This window comes from Callionymus lyra, chromosome 19 (genome assembly GCF_982586985.1).
Source record: "Callionymus lyra chromosome 19, fCalLyr1.hap1.1, whole genome shotgun sequence".
Lineage (NCBI taxonomy): Eukaryota > Metazoa > Chordata > Actinopteri > Syngnathiformes > Callionymidae > Callionymus > Callionymus lyra.
In genome coordinates this window covers 7,611,657-7,629,492 of record NC_141836.1, presented here as the reverse complement: position 1 = coordinate 7,629,492, position 17,836 = coordinate 7,611,657, and the positions used below count along the sequence as shown (strand labels likewise).

General features: G+C 42.5%; 2 protein-coding genes across 2 annotated transcripts in view; one reads left to right on the top strand and one right to left on the bottom strand.

Annotated features, from left to right (window-relative positions):
- Positions 1 to 17,836, top strand: part of ube2t (ubiquitin-conjugating enzyme E2T (putative)) — a 63,229-nt gene that overhangs the window by 33,543 nt on the left and 11,850 nt on the right. The gene's annotated exons all lie outside the window — the stretch shown is intronic.
- lgr6 (leucine-rich repeat containing G protein-coupled receptor 6) overlaps positions 1 to 17,836 on the bottom strand; it is a 43,561-nt gene that overhangs the window by 20,328 nt on the left and 5,397 nt on the right. Inside the window, exon 2 of the mRNA XM_087781552.1 lies at positions 7,446 to 7,517. Coding sequence (XP_087637678.1) covers positions 7,446 to 7,517 — 72 coding nt within the window. The remainder of the gene's footprint in view (positions 1 to 7,445; positions 7,518 to 17,836) is intronic.

The window sequence follows — 17,836 nt, the reverse complement described above, 5'->3', positions numbered from 1 at the left end:
AACACTAATGGACTCAGGGACTCATTCAATTCCTTGTGCTATTAGACTGTTAAATTTGTTTGGGGGCAGGAGTGGAGCGAAAAGATGATCATATTCCATGTTAATCTTTGTATCCTTTGTCTTTGTTATTTTTTCTTTGATATGTGTTCTTTATCTTTAGACTTAGATTATGTCATCTTGCACTTTCTTTTTATAGAAACTTTGTTCTTGTTCTCTATGCTGGAACAAAAATTTCCCGAAGGAGACCTCCAGAGAGATCAATAAAGTTTTATCTATCTATCTCATTTAAGTAGCCAGGGATTTTTTTTAAATTTCTCTCTGGAAAGCGGGGATTAGTTTGGCAGTGGCTTCAGCACAGCGTAAGTAGAATGGGAAAGCTTTCAATCCACCTGGTAATTTACCCCAAACAGCCACTTATTACAGTCAGGTAGAAGCAAGTTTAGCGGAACCTGTTGCCTTAATGAAGCATTAGAAAAAAAATCTGATCAGATAGTCACACTCTTTTAACTGATTCGCAGAAGAAAACCACAACTACAAACTTGTTCACATGGCCCAATTTGTGATGTGCTTCGTCTGGTTCAATACCGTCATTAGTCACAGATGCAGCAAAGAATTATATAGGTAGCAGCAAATAAACGTCTAATCTTAGTGGAACGAGTTGAGCAAGTCATTTAAAGTTTTACAAAACAAACTTCGTAGTCAGGGCCATGTCATGATACGATGTCCCTCTGCCAACCAGCTTTTCTCGATTAGCTGCACAGTTGGATCCAAGACAGCACCACAGGGAAAAGTGTTCTTTCGTTAAATGTTTAATTATATCAGAAACAAAAGTGGATACGTTAAAAAAAGAGTTTCTTGTTCGCCTCGGACCGAACCGGCAGCCACAGTTGACCAACAGTTTCCATGATATCAGTGTTTGTGTATCCCGTGCTTGTATGCGTGTAAATACTTCAACGACTGAGTGACTGTTCCATCTCTTCCACAACTACGCTGTTCTGATGAAAGCTATTTGTCAAAAATGATTCAACTTGATTTGAGGGGGATGGATGAAGCTTTTCTTGGCCCTAAAGGATGATTCCACTTCGGCACTATTACAGTGATTCATACATGTAACAATGAAGGTCGCGATCGTTTGGGAGAATCACCGTAGAGAGGCCTGCTGGTAAGAAAACAAGACCACCCTGCTGTTGTTGCTTAAGTTAACTTAAACAAAGCAATTGCTGAATATCATTTGTTTCATCAGAGCATGTTCACCCAAAACAATAAACACAAAAGAGATAATCAAGGCCTCAACTTCCCGGAATTTAAGCATGACATGTTATTCTTGGACTTTTTTTGGCTGCAAAATATATTTTTCTCACAGAAGTGAAAATCTCTGTTCGTTCAATTATTTCTCCAAATAAAATGTAAAAATACAGACACCTCTTGTTTTGTTTCAAACCAAAGTCTTTTCTCCCCTGACCTGATTTTCTCAACCTACAAGAAATTTCAATAAGTTTGCATCTAAAGTGTCAGAATTTTCCGTCAAAGTGACCTGTGCCCATTATTACCCTGGTAACAAAACTTCAAGCAGCATCCAACAGTGAGGCAATATTTTGAAATAGAAATAGAAAAGTTCTGATGCTTCGTGTAGGAGTTATCTTGAGCATTAAGTGGTCGTCCAAATTCATGAATTTGCTCAGTGTTCCTTGGTTGTTCCTGTCTCTTGGATCCACTGAAACGGTCTGCTTCGCAATGCAGAAGTTGCAATGATGTGGTCAACTTTCTTGTCTCGCACTTTCCCTGGTAAAAACATCTTCTCTCCCGATACTTTCTACATTTGAAGCCCATGCCTCGTCCTTTTCTGTGTTGTTTGTCTAATGGTGTGACTTTTAACATCCCAAATGAATCCCCAGTCCAGAGTGTCACCTTTAACGGTACAGGCTGGGGTCTCACCCGTAACATAATGTTGAAGTCAAAGTAGTATATGATTCAATTTATTTTACATCAACCGATTCTCTTTCCTGAACTATTCTGTACCTTTTGAGTATTTAGCGTCAAAAGTAAAACTGACTTTGGGTGAAGAAGGATATCCCTACTTATCTAGAGGAACCTAAGAAACACAGTGGGTACACAAGGAGGGAGTAAGATCTTAAAACTTTTTTAATCCATGCATGTAGCTCCAGGTGAATCGTTGCAACCACATTATATAAATACCATTCCTACTCGGGCCGATTTTGTACCTGCACCTTTGTAGTTGCACAAAGACTTTCCTGCAGACTCTCTGTGTGGAAAACAATTAAGTGTGGTTCCCAAATCGAGTAATGTTGAAGGCGATCCATGCGAAGTCACGCTCAAGAGCAGATCCAGAAATATTATTAGTGGACTGTAAAACGTTGACCCCTGAAACAAACTTCTTGGTTTATGGGGAGAAGTGATTAATGGGGATTTAATTCTTAGAAGAGATTTTGGGAAACAATATGATATAGGTTGTCTTGATTAGAAGCACATTTTGATGTTTACGTCATTTGGCACCAGGCAGAGGTTGGTGGTGATGAGTTGACAAGAAGACTGCTATGCTTCAGAAGAGTACTGTGTGTAGGATGATCTACAATTTTGACCTTTTACACCCTTGATCCATCAGTAGAAACTCCACCCCTCCTTCTCTGTGGAGGTCCAGCCTGAGGGTCAACCACTTAACCCGGCGTTAACCTCCTAAATTACTGGAGTAAAATATAGACACGTGGAAAAAACTGTGTGTGCAGAGAGGCTGTACAAAGAGTAGAAGAAAGAAAAACTTAATGCTGGCAGCCCTAAAAGGAAAAAAAAACTTTAATTGACCAATAGTTCCAGCTGCGTGTTGCACCTGGAGCGATGAGTCAGCCAATTTTGCATCCCCCTTAACACTCACCTACGTCATACTGTTGCATATAACCAGAAAGTCCTCAAGAGAGAGAGGGCGAGTGAGACGGAGAGGGAAAAAGAGAAAGACGGAGAAGCAGGGCAGCACTGGTTTTGGCTGTTTTCGGACATTTGGATTTAATTTAGAGCGTTCGTCGGAGCACCTGAGAGCAGTTTTTGGTCTGAAGCAGAGAGGCTTCTTGGATTTTCCAGAGCTAAAAGTCTTCAGATGAATCCAAGTTTGATAACAATAGAGAAGGAGAGCTATTCAGAAGTGCTAGTTTTGTAGTTGTTCCTTTAAAAAAAGACCGATATATTTTACAACAGCAGCATTTGTTTGGTTCAAATTTAATCGCAACAATGCTCCTGCACAACGCTCTTAAGAAATAAAATAACAACATTGAGTCAATGTTTCTACTTGGACACAGATGGACAAATTAGGCTCCCTCTCTTTTTGTGCATAAAGGGATAGTTAAACCAGATTTTTAACTCACCCTCAGGTCGACTAAAGGTTGTGATTATTTTCAGTAATCTGTTCCTTTTCTAGTTATATGCAAAAATATATGTGTGATGTTTAAACCCTCTCACCCATCTTTATGTGCTTTTTCATTTAAGCGACTTCTAATCCATTGCTGACCCAGCACCAGTTAATTGCAGGGTATTTAAAGCAGCTCTTTGCGATCACTAGCGACCCCAGTGGACTAAAGTGGTAGTGTTTAGCCCGACGGGAGACCACATTTCCCATGAGCTCTCGCTAAATGTCGCAAAAGTTGCCATGTCCCGGTTTGCAGCTTTTTAAATAACATAACTTTAACTTTGTTTTTCTCCTCCCACTTCAACCAGTGCGATACGTAGCATGTTCACACCGTCCCCAAGAACTTTTACAGTTAAAATAAAAATCACACAAAACACCTCAAGTCACGGTATACGAGTCATTCAAGAAGTTTTAAGTTGATATGTCATCACAAGTTATTTTAGTACCAAAGTATTAAGGTACCCAAACTGCCCTCAGCTGCTTTAATATCATGATGACATCGAAAATGTCAAAGGTTTCTCTGTAATTTTAGGAAAAAAGCAGATGCTGAGGGTATCAACCTTTTCTAGAAAGAAGTAAAAAACAGGCTTCGCATTTACTGGTAAGGATTAAAGCCGAAGTGTATCTTTGATATTGGCGCGGTACTTTGATAAATTAGATGGATGAGTAACTGTGCACTCGGTGTACCTGTGACCACACGGCACAACTGCCCTCTCATTAATCCATAGACATACTGTCTCCCTTGTTGTCACTTCTTCATGCTACGATGATCCGACAGTTGCGTGTCGAACTGCTTCTCAATTAAGAGGCGATTTACTCATCAAATGAAGGCATAATGAGAGGGATCTGGGGCAGCAGGAGATGACAGCAGAGACGAGGAAAGAGCTGCAGGGAAAGGCGACAACATTCAATAGATATACCAATTGACTTAACTATCGCACGTCAACTTCAAAGGCAGAAGTGTGATTGAGCTGCTGATAAACAAGTTGGTTTTTACTATCATGAGCACTTTGTGGTTATTTTATGATCAAACCCCTTTTTAGATCCATGAAAGGTTACAATTAAGACGAGTTAAGTTGTTGTCGGCGCTTCCAGAAAAAAAAGCAGAAAACATTCAAAGCAACCTGCCCCAGGTGAAGTTTAGAGGAGGGGTAGCAGAGACGAATTGGAATGGAGAGGAATTGAACAAGGAAGGGGGAGCGCCAAACATCAAACAATTTATCACCCCGCCAGTCACAGCATGCCCGGCCCCCACCACTCCGTCTGCTACCATCCAATGTTGCAGACCCACATCAGACGCCCACTCCCAAACCCTTTTATTTGTCTTCTCGATCTGGGCTCGGTTGTCTGTGCGGTTTGATTTACAGAGAATATTTTTCCTCAAGCTCAGTCCATTGTAAAGATGGAAGTCGCAAACAGGCTTCTGCCATAACCTTAAACCCATATCATCTCTGAACAAGCTGGAAGAAATCTACAAAGCGTTTCTCCAAACCATGAGAGAAGAGAAACGTCCTGTGATGTAGGGTCTGTTCAGACAGTCATAATGCAGAGCGAACGTGCCCTTCACTGGTATTTCGAAATGTCACGGCCATGATCAGAACCAACTGTCTTGGTATGTAGGTGCAGGTGCTTCTCTACTGACTGCTTTTAGTTCCATGGAACAAACAATACACACTCCTGAGTAAAACAATAGTCACCGTCCAAATCCTAATTTTCTCAGTTAAATGTCCTAGTTCTTCTCGATAGCCTGATAATGTGAGTGTACAGAAGTGACTTTATGGTCGTTTTTCATCGCCACCATAATTTAACCTCAGTCATGTGCAATGCCAACTCATTCCATGAGTTTTAATCAACACCATTTAGGCATATTTGAGTTTTGCATTAATCATAATAAAATTGTCACTCATTTACCAGAACAATATTAAAGTTGTCCACAAAAAAACTACATCTTCAACCTCTCAAAATCATTGATAATTCAGCAACTTAATCAACTTATAAGAGAAACTCAGTAATTATTGGGGAATAATAACTACCCACAAGAATATTGTAAAGTCAACATTTGTTTGTCAGGTATTGCTGGTTCAGTCAGCCTGAACATCAATCAATGTCAGCACTTCTTCCCGATCAGACAACCCCCTGGAGGACGCAGCTGCAAGCCTCCGCAAAGACAACAACGTCCTGTTCAAACACACGATATTAGCCTCAGAAGTGAAAGGATCCAGCGACGGCAAACGTCCAAACATAAGTCCAAACACATCACCACATATCCGTACATCCGTGAAACCTTAAACACACATTCACTCTTTTAAGTCTTTGTCCAGCTTCTCTGCCGAGTGGTCAGCTCAGATATCGCTAAGGTCAACCAAAAATGTTTCAGGACTTTTCCTTTGATTCAGCGTTCTAACAACAGTGAGTGAACTCTGAATGAACCAAAATCGTCTTCCTTCTTGAGGGATTTCCGACCTTGTAGCTACAAAGCATAGTCAACAAGCTGGGAATAAGGCAGGATTTGCCTAGACCCAGCAGACCCGAACCATTACCTAAAGAAAATTCTCAAACATAATGAATCTAGACCAGCGATTTTGCTGCTAGACTGTAACTTCAGCAGTGGTGATTTGCTAATGTATACCTTGTGAAATAGGCAAGATACCTGTTTATTATCTATTTAATTAATTTCACGACAATCGTCAAGTCAAAAGTGTGTGTAGATCCAGCGCAATCATTTTGAAACGGTTCAACCAAAATAATCCTCCACTGGCTGTTGGTCTAATTAAGCACAACATTGGCAAGAAAGTTTTTTTCAAATGCAATTACATTGAAATTAATCCAAATCTTTTTAATTAAAGAAAGAATGCTAGTGGAACTTGTTTATTTTAATGATAATGCCTTTTATTGTTTAACCGCGTGAATTTATAAATCTGTTTCTCACAAATGTTTTAGATTATTCAGACACATGGCTGGCTTCACAGCAAAGAAACGTCTGACCTGTGTGAAATCTAGCCAGGAACTTTAAATCATCCGTCTCATCAGTAGAGTTGTAAATGTTCAAAGTTTGAAGCTTCTTTTATAAAGTATTTGCTGAACTTAATCGGTCTGACACCGTGGAAAGTTGATAACAAGCTACTACTTTCTTGAATCCGACCAGTATGTTTGTTGTTCAGCGGAGAAGGTTCAGTTTTAAGCCTTTGACAGCTAGTAATATACATTCTTTTCTTTAAAGATCGAATTCTTTGCATTTTTTACATTTTGTTGTAGAATTGCCGGTCCAAAATGTCAGTATCATTTTGGGGCTAAATTGTGTCCCAATTTTATAATATATGTTAATTTACTGTGTATTTAGATTTAAACTTTTGCTTGTTCTTCGGTCAGGTTACTTCTGTCAAAACTAGATACATTATTGTATCCAGTCACTAGTTGGCAACACTTTGATGCCAATTATATTAGTACCAACATTATAAGTTCAAAGGTAAATGAATTACAACACTGACAACAGTGACAGTAGAGTGAAAAATAAGGTTAGAAGTTTCTAAAAACAAGTTAGCTCGTACACTATTGCTGGCAACACAATCAGACCACAAACCTATCAGAAAACGCTTGTTCACAGAGGGAACTCGGCTTTGTGTCTTAGATGTGGGTTATGTGATGAGGACAAATGTAAACATTCTGTGCTGTTAGATCCATGCTTAGCTATCTCTTACATATTCAAATTATTTTGGCAGCAGTGTGTCTTGTGATGTGGAACTGAAACAATGTCAAGGGACCAGCATCTTGGACGTGAAGCAGAGAACCGTCTCTGTAACGCCTTCAAGGGCCATATATTTGCTCTCTTAAGTGAATATCAGGTTCCCTGAGCCTCCTACTCGTGTGTAGGATCCACAAGCCTGTTTCCTCAGGCCAGTTCTTGGTAGAGAGACACAAGGCGGGCCAGAATCATCAATCCCCGAGCATATCAGCGGTTCAGAGACCGGCGCTTTCTTGTTGTGATGGATGGTTGTGAGTTGAATGTGGGCTGAGTGATTTTTGGACTCACAGTTCTGAGAGCAGGTGCAGCCGGTGGAAAGCTCTTGGCTGGATCTCGCTGATGTTGTTCATGCTCAAGTCCCTGGAGAGGAGAACAGCGCAAACATCATAATCAAAGAATCAATCAATGCTCGCCTTATCAATGGGCTTTGAAGACTGTTGCACAATTACGTAACATGTTTTCACATCAATCTCTGCAAGAGGACTCGCAGAGGTTAAAGGGTGAGGCGGAGGGGTTGAAGATGGAGAGGGAGGTGCGGAGGAGAATTTTCCCCAATGAATCATTGTTGGGCAGCTGTAATTTCCTCCTCATCCCATTGACTTTTTCCCTTTTCCAGATGTCTCACTCTACCTTCCGTCAGTCCTGACCCCTCAAATTACCTCCGTATCCATCTCCTCTACAGATGGATTTTTTTCAGGTCACTCCGGTGACCTCGTCTCTGCCGCAACACTTTTTCTTCTCTTCGCTTCACCCTCGACCATGTAAAGGTAGAGAGTGTTGACTCAGCTGTGTTGCGGTCAGGGAGAGGCTCAGGATGCTCGGATACATCAATGCATGCTTTCAGAAACACAATCTACTTTTCCTTTTCTCTGTCAACTTGTGCTTCAAAAACACGCACCGCCCAGTGGCCTGAGTCATGTAAGGTCATCTCTTTGATTAACACAATGAAGGCAAGGCGGCGTTGCGTCACCCCATCTTTGCTTTCACAGCCCTTGGGGTCTCGCATGAGTCTTGAAGATTTGAGCCGTGTGCGTCTCTGTGTGTGTGTGTGTGTGTGTGTGTGTGACACTAACCATCGCTCATAAAGCCAGACCACCGGGCTAGCAAGTGTAAACTCTGCTCTCGGAAGCCATTCTCAGTTGAAAGTTTTGACACGCCGGCTGTTTGTTTGTCAAGTCGGCTGAGCTTGGCCGGACCGATCCATCTGCAGACGTGATGTGTATTCTGATTCAGCACATGTGGAAACAAACTTTATAAGACATTACTCTAACAAATGACTTGGCGTCCGTTAATGCTCTTTGAATTCTTTGAGTTCTAAAGTGATTACAAATGAGCGACGCTTTTCCAGAGATGACACTCGAGTCAAATCTGTTGCCTTTTTTTTAATACTTTCTGCTTACGATTCAAAGAATCAGAAATGGAAATCGTCCATGACGTGTGTAAAGTACAACATATGTCTTTGATCTATATGTGTAGAGACGACGTTACGCATACATGAGATAGCAAATATGTTGGAAATACTCTGGTGCAATTCATAGGTTTGGGTTCAAAACGGGTTGAAAGACGTCATAAATGTTGGTATCTTTTTATTCAGTATAGTCAAGAAGTTGATGTCAGACTCTCTGGAATCCCCTCCAATCTGCTGCAATAAATAAGACGCCTGTTGACAGGAGACTGACATGCTAGTTTACCTGCAGGGGGATATCCTCAAACGGATGCCCCCTCCTGAGTCAACAACCACTAAGAGAGGTTCAAGATGTTACTCAAGGACACATTTAAAGGGGCTGAAGGGGGTCTGTTTGTCTGGTAAAAAAAAAAGGCCTCTGTCCAGACGTAAAAACATTTGGCAGCTAGTTTTTAAGCAATCCTCCATTACTCATCCTAATTTGCTTTATCCCCTCACGCTTGTGCGGTATTGTTCAACGTTCAGCTGGAACAGCGCAGCGCTGACATGATACACATTTGTCCTGGTGGCGGTGATGCATATTGACAGCTGGTGGTGGTAATGTGCCACAAAACAGAGAAATGAGGCAATAAAAGGGTAAGAAGATGACGGCCCGTGTGCCAACGAAAATATTTCTGAGATCAAAACATTTAAAGGGCTTAAAGGCTGAAGAAAGTTCAAGCAAATTTTTTTCCTGTGCTTGTGAGGCGTTGATAGCACCTCTTGCACGTATTCTTTGGCGCTCAAAATGTCTCTAACAAAGGAAAAACTTTCATTGTCGTAAAAAATTGGTTGTGCGTCTTGCTTTATTTAGAGAAGATAATGTGGTTTTAAAAGGAATAATGTGGTTTCAGAATGATTTACATTCACACTCACGTTAATGAAACTCAACATAATAATGTGTGATAATGACTCAAGTAATTGTCAAACATACAGACGCTCTCTGGTGACCACCTTAATCACCATTATGAACTCTGGCGCTTTCCCTTTTCCACTCAAGACTGTAGTGATGTCATATAAATGATTTGCATCATGTTTATCTCGTAATCTTGTAACGGTAACCATGACTTCAAGCGTTGAGTCTGTCCAGAATCGTAGCTCAAGTCATTAAGATGACACATGAGTCGAGACGAAGGGAATAATCCAGTTTGAGTGACATCACTCACGAGAGGAGGAGGATTCTGTTTTTCTTAACGCAAGGCCTCTGTTGAGAGAAATATTTATCAGAGAATTATGGGGTGTATGATCCACGTACACACACTCTGGCACCCCTCCCGCAGTCTTTGGGATGCAACCCTGGTCGTTATCTGGTCCTTATTAAAGGAGCCGTAAACAAACGTGTCAAGTCCATTAAAGCCTCCTCGCTCCGACAGCGGCAGTACTGAGCGAGCGCGTCTTTAAAAAGTGTTCAGTCACTGCAAGGGTTCGCCGGGATGACGGAGCTAGCAAGAGAGACGTTTCTGTTCAACAGGCCAAGGCCTCCGCTGACAACTTGACGTGTCGTTGGAAAGTGCTGCGCCACGGCTTGTTTTTAAAATCAAATAACAGCTGTGGCTTTTTAAAAAACCCTGATAATTATGATTGATGACTACCATATGTGCATTGTGTTGGCTGGCGCGGTGACATGCAGATATTTTCAGCGCAAATAAACGGGGCCGCAAAAAGAAATGAGAAAGTTTTCTCGGCCCATCGGACAATTAGAACCACAGCGTTGGTCTGTTTGGCTTTTTATGGGCACATCCAATGTGTTTGAGAGAGTGTCTGTGTTTTGGGAATTTTATAGGTGGCTGCGGTGTGTGTGCGGTAAGATGTCTGTCGCTCATTTTCACACCCCTATTGTTTTCTCGTAGCCTGCAGATGTGGCAGTCACAGCATTTGGTGGCGATCCCACCACATCTGACGCCGAGGCAGGGACCCAGCTTCTTGGGCTACAGAAAGAACTATCGTTCGACTGAAGTCCTCACAGAAGACTGTCCATCACCGTGACAAGTCCATTTCGTGAGGTTATGAAAGGCCACAGTGGAGAGTTAAATGTTAGAAAAAATGTCATCATGAGAATGTCATGCTCGAGTGCGTCAGTTGATTAGTTAATAATGGTTTATCCCTCTCTTTAAGTCTTGGTAAATTAAAACATCTTTTATTTGCTTTTTAAATGGGAAATTAGAAAAGGGAAATTAAAGTTTAAATGTTAAAGAGAATGGTAAGGTTTAATCAAAAAACTTATATTAGGCTATTTTAATTAAAGTTAATAATTAACTCTTGTTAAAGAGTCACTCAAATCCAGTGAATCCGGGAAAATCACAGTCATAGATTCATCTTGTCAACAATTTAAATCACCGACAAGAGTGATTGACTGATCATTCATCCACTTGCTGTCATGTTTGGATCATGTCATCCGAATAAAAATACTGTGACGCTTCAGAAGTTGTCAGAAGTTCAGTAATCGGATAGCACTGCCGTATTTCACTTAATAGTAGCTTAAAATGTTTTGTACTAGAAAACCCAAGAACACTTGTAAGTTTGACCAATATGGAGGAGGCCCCGGGGAGACTCTGGAAAGAGTTAGACTTTATTAATCCCTCTGGAGATCTCCCTCGGGAAATAAGGTATCAGTACACAGCAGACGATTGAAGGTACAGAAGTTTTATAAAAGCAATAGATCAAAGGAAATAACACAAAGGTCCTAAAAGGTTGCAAAGATGAACATAGAAGAAGTTAAGATTGTTGCCATGGAGCTACCGGAGAGGAGAGGCTACCATTCTCTTACAGAGCCTTTGAAGAAGAGTTATAGAAATCCTTGTCTCCTGGGAAGTTTTATTTTACAGATTCAATGATATCTATGAATTAAAGAAGTTTTAGTCAGAAAATATATTTCCTCACCGGGGTGGTCCATTGTCGCTGAAGTGCGTGCTTGTGTGTTGATGTAACGCCTGGTGTGTGAACCTAAACAAGCGTCTGTTTTGTGTGATGTGGCCACTTGTTTTGCTGCGCCACATCACCGGCCCTTATCAAGACAGCCTCCCCAGATGAAACTGTCTACGACGGTACTAGGGGCGCATTCACCCCCACACACGCACACCAGCCGCCTTGATCGCGGCACTGATAACATGGTTGACTCCTTCGCTTGGCCGCTGAAGGAAGGGAATGATGAATCCAGTAATTGTACCCACCTGTTTGTAGCCCCTCTGGTCGGCGTGATATTTGATCGTGGGCGATAAAGTGGCATAAGAGCAACTGATGAATGGAAATGTATCTCTCCACGCATCCGTTAGCCCTCAAGAAAAACTTCCTGCTGCGGATATTCTATCAATCAAAGTGGAGCGCTTTGGGTGTGAGGAGTTGAACCTGTGCCTCCATACAAAACATTCTTGTTCTTTTCAAGCTGGTTTGCACCCTCGCATAGTCATGTTGCGGGTGATGGTAGGTCAGTGATGTCAAACAGCGAAATACAAAACACAAAGGAAATATTTGAAAACATCATCATTTGCTCTTTAGAAAACCGCTCCAAGAGTACAAACCAGAAACTAGAAAAGTATATGATGTGTAAAAAAATTACACCTCACCAACAACGTTTGCACCCTGTTGTTCATATAACTCATAAAGGGCCCGTAAACAAGTTAATGGGGCCGTTAAAAAAAGTGAAAAAGGTTTAGGAATCAGAGCCGCTCACGACGACGGTTTAGTGCAGACGATTCACTGGCATTACTCTCTCTTAACACACACATGTACACACAAGCACAACCCTCAGGTCTTTCCTCCAACCCCCTCCCCCCTCGCACCATCCACGATTCCTCCTCGTTCAGGTGCAGACTTCTACCAAACAAACAGCCAATAATCGTGCTGAGCTCAGCCTCTTTGAAGGCGGCTTATCTTCAAGGAACATTAGAGTAATAGATCTTTTGCGCGGAGCAACAAACAGATCCGTGCCCGGCAGGCTGGAGCGCAAGCGTCTCTGGGAGCCACACCTCGACTGTCTTCTGCCTGTACGTTAAAAGTCTGATCCTCTTCGCTTAATTCTTTGACTCGTCTTAGGCGGCGATGAAAGAGGAGCTTTGATTTGGCAGAATACAGCTCGCCTTGAAAAGAGGCTCAATGCTCAGTCTGTGAGGTGTGTTTGCTCTCCGCAGTCTTCTTTGACAGCCCAAACACACACAAAAGTCAGGAAGAAAAAGTACAACCCCCCCCTCTTTTCTCAAAAGATGTGTTTTTCTTCCGCTCCCAGACTTCCTGGGAGGGGTACGCTGGCCTTTGTGTCCAAAAGGCACTCACCTTTATCTCTCCCTTGCATATTATCTCTTCCATGAAAAGAGGGGAAGGGATTCATTCACCTGGACGAGCAGGGCCACAAAAGAGAAAACGGAGCAAGGTGGAAAAGGTTTCTGTGGCTTCCGCTCAGGTCGGGAGAATGACTGGCGGATGTGTGCTTGAAGGGACCGGCTGTTGAGTCCATGTCATGGGAAACGTATCCTCGCCCTCGGGGACTTCTTCATGCCCTGCTGCAGGCATTTACACTTTGTGTCCGCTCCCTGTCCTCCCACACACACCCCGCCACAAGGCGGAGGGGAGAGATAGGGGTGAGAGGTCAAGCACTTGGGTAATGGAACAGGAAGTGTTGGAACAGTCGGAATCCAGTTTGCCATGTTGTGACATGCGGACACGCAGGCAGCTGCAGGCAGCACATGGCTGCGGGAGAAGGTGTTTGGTCCAAAAGATTCACCTGCTTTGACGTCTTAACTCGAGTTGTCTCTGCACTTAATTGACAAACTATGAGCCGATCACTATTTGATATCAAACGTATTTGTTTCTGGCTCCCCTCACTGTTAGAACCGTGTTATTGCAGCAGTGAAAACTGAAGTGTCTCCCGCAAACACAGCCCCCCCCCCATGTGCTTTTTTGTTTTACAAAAGTACATGCAGTACTTCAGCCAAAACGTGAATGAATACCTCCCCCATCTCACTGGCCTAAGGCCCTTTTTTTTTTTTAACTATTAGCGTCAAAATGATTTTTAAACTGTCTTTTATGGTTTCAAGCATCTTCTTTTAACTGTTTTATGTCTTTTATTACCTGGCGGATGTGACTCACCTCTACTCTGCTTCAAAGACTTGGACAAACACTCCCGGCAGGAATCTGCTGAATTAGTACAGAGGACGCGCGGAAAGAAGGTTACAAATTTCACTGCTTTTCCACCCTTCCTGAAAAGCAATCCCAGTCAAAGCAGCCTTTTTTTCTTTTTTTTTTGCTCCCACTGCTGTTTGATTTGAGGCAGATTCTCAGCAGGAGTCGATGAAACCCGATGAGTATTAGTGTCAGACTCCATTATGACTTCATTGGCTTGAATGGCAGAAACAGGAGGGACGATTTAGAAGACTACTCCAGTCCACTCCGGCTGACTCTCACAGATCTCTGATCAGCTCATCTGCCATGCGTCTTCTGGATCCGCGGATAACATCTCCAACCATACGGAGACCGACGCGCAGGGAAATTTTACCCCCAGAGCCACGAACATCTGCGGCTGCTGTTGGGTTAAAGACATTTGGTTTGGCCTCGTGCCACGCATGTAAAAAGTCCAGATTTTCTCCTGCGCTCCTTCGGAGACATGTAATGGAGACGCAAGTAAATCTGGTTGCAGTTGTAAAGTTTCTGGAGCGGCAGATATTCCCGCTGTCTCCTCTGCACAGCAGATGGAAAATACACCTGCGATTGTCAGCAGGAGTTCACAACTCTTTCCGCTTTTGAATCGACAGGACGGAGTAAGAAAAGACGACTTCAAATCACGCGGCCTCTGTTTTTCTCATCCCGTCTTCACTTTCTGGTTCAGTGTACTGCGACAAAGTGCAGTAAACAACTGAAAAACGTTGTTTTCGATTGTTGTTGCCGCTAAGGACCACTTTTTAAACTTGATGTTTCAAGTTTGTTTGACTTTATATTTTTGCCCAGAATCTCTACAGCGTCATGGGTTAATCAATACAAATATTAGCATAGCTTTATAGAGCATAGCTAACCCTGGATGTACTACTAATGTACACAACATGTCTGATAATTTACTATGACTTAATAAAAAGTAAGTAAGTAAGTCATTTTTATTTATATAGCGCTTTTCCAGACCAGGGTCACAAAGCGCTTAAACAATCAAACAATCAATAAAGTTTATACTTCAAGATAAAACTGCTAACATAACAGGAGTTCCAGAAAATCAAGGAAAAGCGACGCGGTAAATGCTAACCTAGCTCCTCTTAAGCATTGTTGCATCAACACATCAATCCCATTGAAGCTTGAATATGCTAGCGTAGCCTATGTGCCATAGTGGATTCATTTAATGGTGCTAGCTGTATAATTGCGACGTGTATAATTCACACTCATTTTGGCTCAAGTACGGTAGTTTGAAAATAATGTGCACATGAAAATATCTGATTATTTCCATATATTATTTCTTGTTTTCCTCAGAACCAAGTTTTCTGAGTGAACACAGAGTTCTCGGATTGAAAACTAAAAAGCTCATCACACTTGATTATTAAGAATGCCTCCTTTAATCTGGTGCCAAGTTGAATTGAAAGCATGAAGTTTTAAATGCGAGGTCTTAATTTCGGCGTGCTCGACATGAAAGCCTGCCTCGGCGTCATCTGCGTCATTATTCCAAAATTGAATCATCAAATATTTCACAAGAACAATTTGTGTATTTGTGCAGCGTGAAATGATCTTCAATCTGAACCATCTGGGATCCAAAATTTGCGTTTTTTTTTTTTTTTTTTGTTTCTGGCGAGATAGAGTGACACGTACTTGTGGACGCGCACACGCAGGCGTGTCGCGGACTCGCTCCCGGCGGCACAATGGTTTCTCTGTCGAGCTGACTCATGTCCCCTTTCACGCACAAACATTCCCAAGGATTCCCAGGGTTGGAAAAGGGTCGGAGCGGAATCTGTGCCATGCATGCATCCGGAATCCTCCCGCGATTCTCTTCCACACGTAACATTCCTGTCACATTTTCTGTCACACGCGACCGAGCTCAAGACTTATTATACGCGCTCACTGTGATGAGGATTGACACGTATGTTTAACTGCGGAACATGTGGAGCGTCACGTCTCCGGGGGAGTCAAAAAGACTCTCCGTCATTATATCATTGATTTAGAAATCTTTGACGGTTCCAATACAGTCGGCTTTAGAATTAACTTGGAAAGGAGATGAAAAGATGGAATAATAACTGGTGTCACAAACGGTTTTCTGTAAGAAATTGATAAAATAATTTGTATATCTCGTGTCAAACCAAGAACACGTCAGTGACGAAGCATGAGGTAATGATTAAATCTTCAAAGATGATTCATAAAAGTAAAGAATTATCGCGCCTGGAAGATACGACCAGTTGCAACAATGCAACCCTAACAGACTTCATCACCTTCAAAAAGGTGTAACCGACAATCAGCCGAATCTTAGCGGCTGAAAGCGTCGACTCCTCGCCTCTCCCTTAAACTCTCCGGCAACAATGATCCAGCGAAGGCTTCCGCTCGCAGGGAAAACCGATCCGGGTGCCGCAGGGGTGTCGCTGGGAAGTCGTGTGGGTTGTGGTTTCAGCACATCAATCTGGGAAGCTTTTAAATGTCGCTCAGGGACGGACGGCAGGTAGCGGGACAAAGACAACAATGGGCCGCGACACAGAGGACACTGTGTGCTGTGGCGCTCCACATCCTGTCCTTTAGAGTCGGAGGAGAATGGAGCCGCGACACAAAAGTCAGTGACGTGGAACATGTGATGTCTTCAGTCAGAAATGTACGAACCATTTTATAGTCGATAACTAATGTTACAATAATTCCACTGAACCCATCATCAGTTAACGACTTCTTAATACTTTGTACAGTATTATACTTATTTCCCCCAGAGTTTTATTTAGTTTGTTTCAATTATTATTGAGCTTGGTTTATGGATATGAAACCTTTGCAGGCCACCTTCAATGCCATAGTGATAGGTTTTTGGCTTCTGGGATTTGAGTTTGACACATGTGATCAAGAAGTATTTTAGGGCTTTCAAATCACATATAATTCTTTTAACATAGTCATTTAAACAAATTCAATTTTGTAATTATAATTAACTTTTAAATACTCGCAATAAACTTCAGGTCGTTAGATGACAGCGGTCATTAGGTCACAATAAAATCCTGCGAGATCCCAGCTGAGGACGAGAGGATACAGTGGAGTGCAGCAACTTTAAAAGCTGATGTTTGTCTTGTTTTAGTTTAAAACACATAAAAGCAGTTACGACTTCGTCAAGAGTCATTTGATCTGAAAACACCAGAGTCAAGTACTCGACAATACTACACACATATACTTGTTACTACAGTATCACAACACCAGAGTCAAGTACTCGACAATACTACACACATATACTTCTTACTACAGTATCACAACACCAGAGTCAATCGTATCGTTGCCCATGAGATCATGATACTTATTGTAATACCAGATTGTTACACATACACAGCCTTACTTCAGGTTCACACTTAGTCATGCTAGATGAGCAACGACACAAACACACACAACTCGCTGTAACTTCAGAAGGCAGGTGAGAAGAGGAGGGAGCTGTGGGGGTCGCGGATGAGACGTCTGGAGCCACTGATGCTGCAGCCGATAGCTGCTGACAATTCAACGCACACACACTCCATACACTTCAATCAGCGAGCGTCTAATTTTCGTGTTCTGCTATTTTCGTACAGTTTTCCCCCCGAATTCCTGCGATCTCTCTCTCTCTCTCTCTCTCGTCCGTCTCAGACTCCATGTTTACCTCGCTCGCCCGTGATAGCAATCGTTCCATCAGCATAATGGCTGAGTGACACGCACACGTTTGTTCGAGCCGCTGCCCCCCCCCAGAGGCAGGATGTTGTCTCCTCCGTGTGTGTGTGTGTGTGTGTGTGTGTGTGTGTGTGTGTGTGTGTGTGTGCGTGTCCATAGTTCCTACAATACACACTTGTCCTTCTCAGATATTGAACCCTCACATCCCTCATGGACACAGTTTCTCTTCCTCACTTTTTCCACACTTCTGGCTACAAATGATAATTCCCTCTGCAGGCTGGGTGGTCTTCACACACACACGCACACACACACACATACACACTGTTTCCCCCACTTGTCTGGTAATAATGTGCTCGCTGCGGTTTTGCTGTGCGCGTCCAGAGCGCACCGTAAGAAGTCAACCTCGCTCACCGCCGGTGAGAATCACCACCTAATCTGGACCCGTCAGCCCGACAGC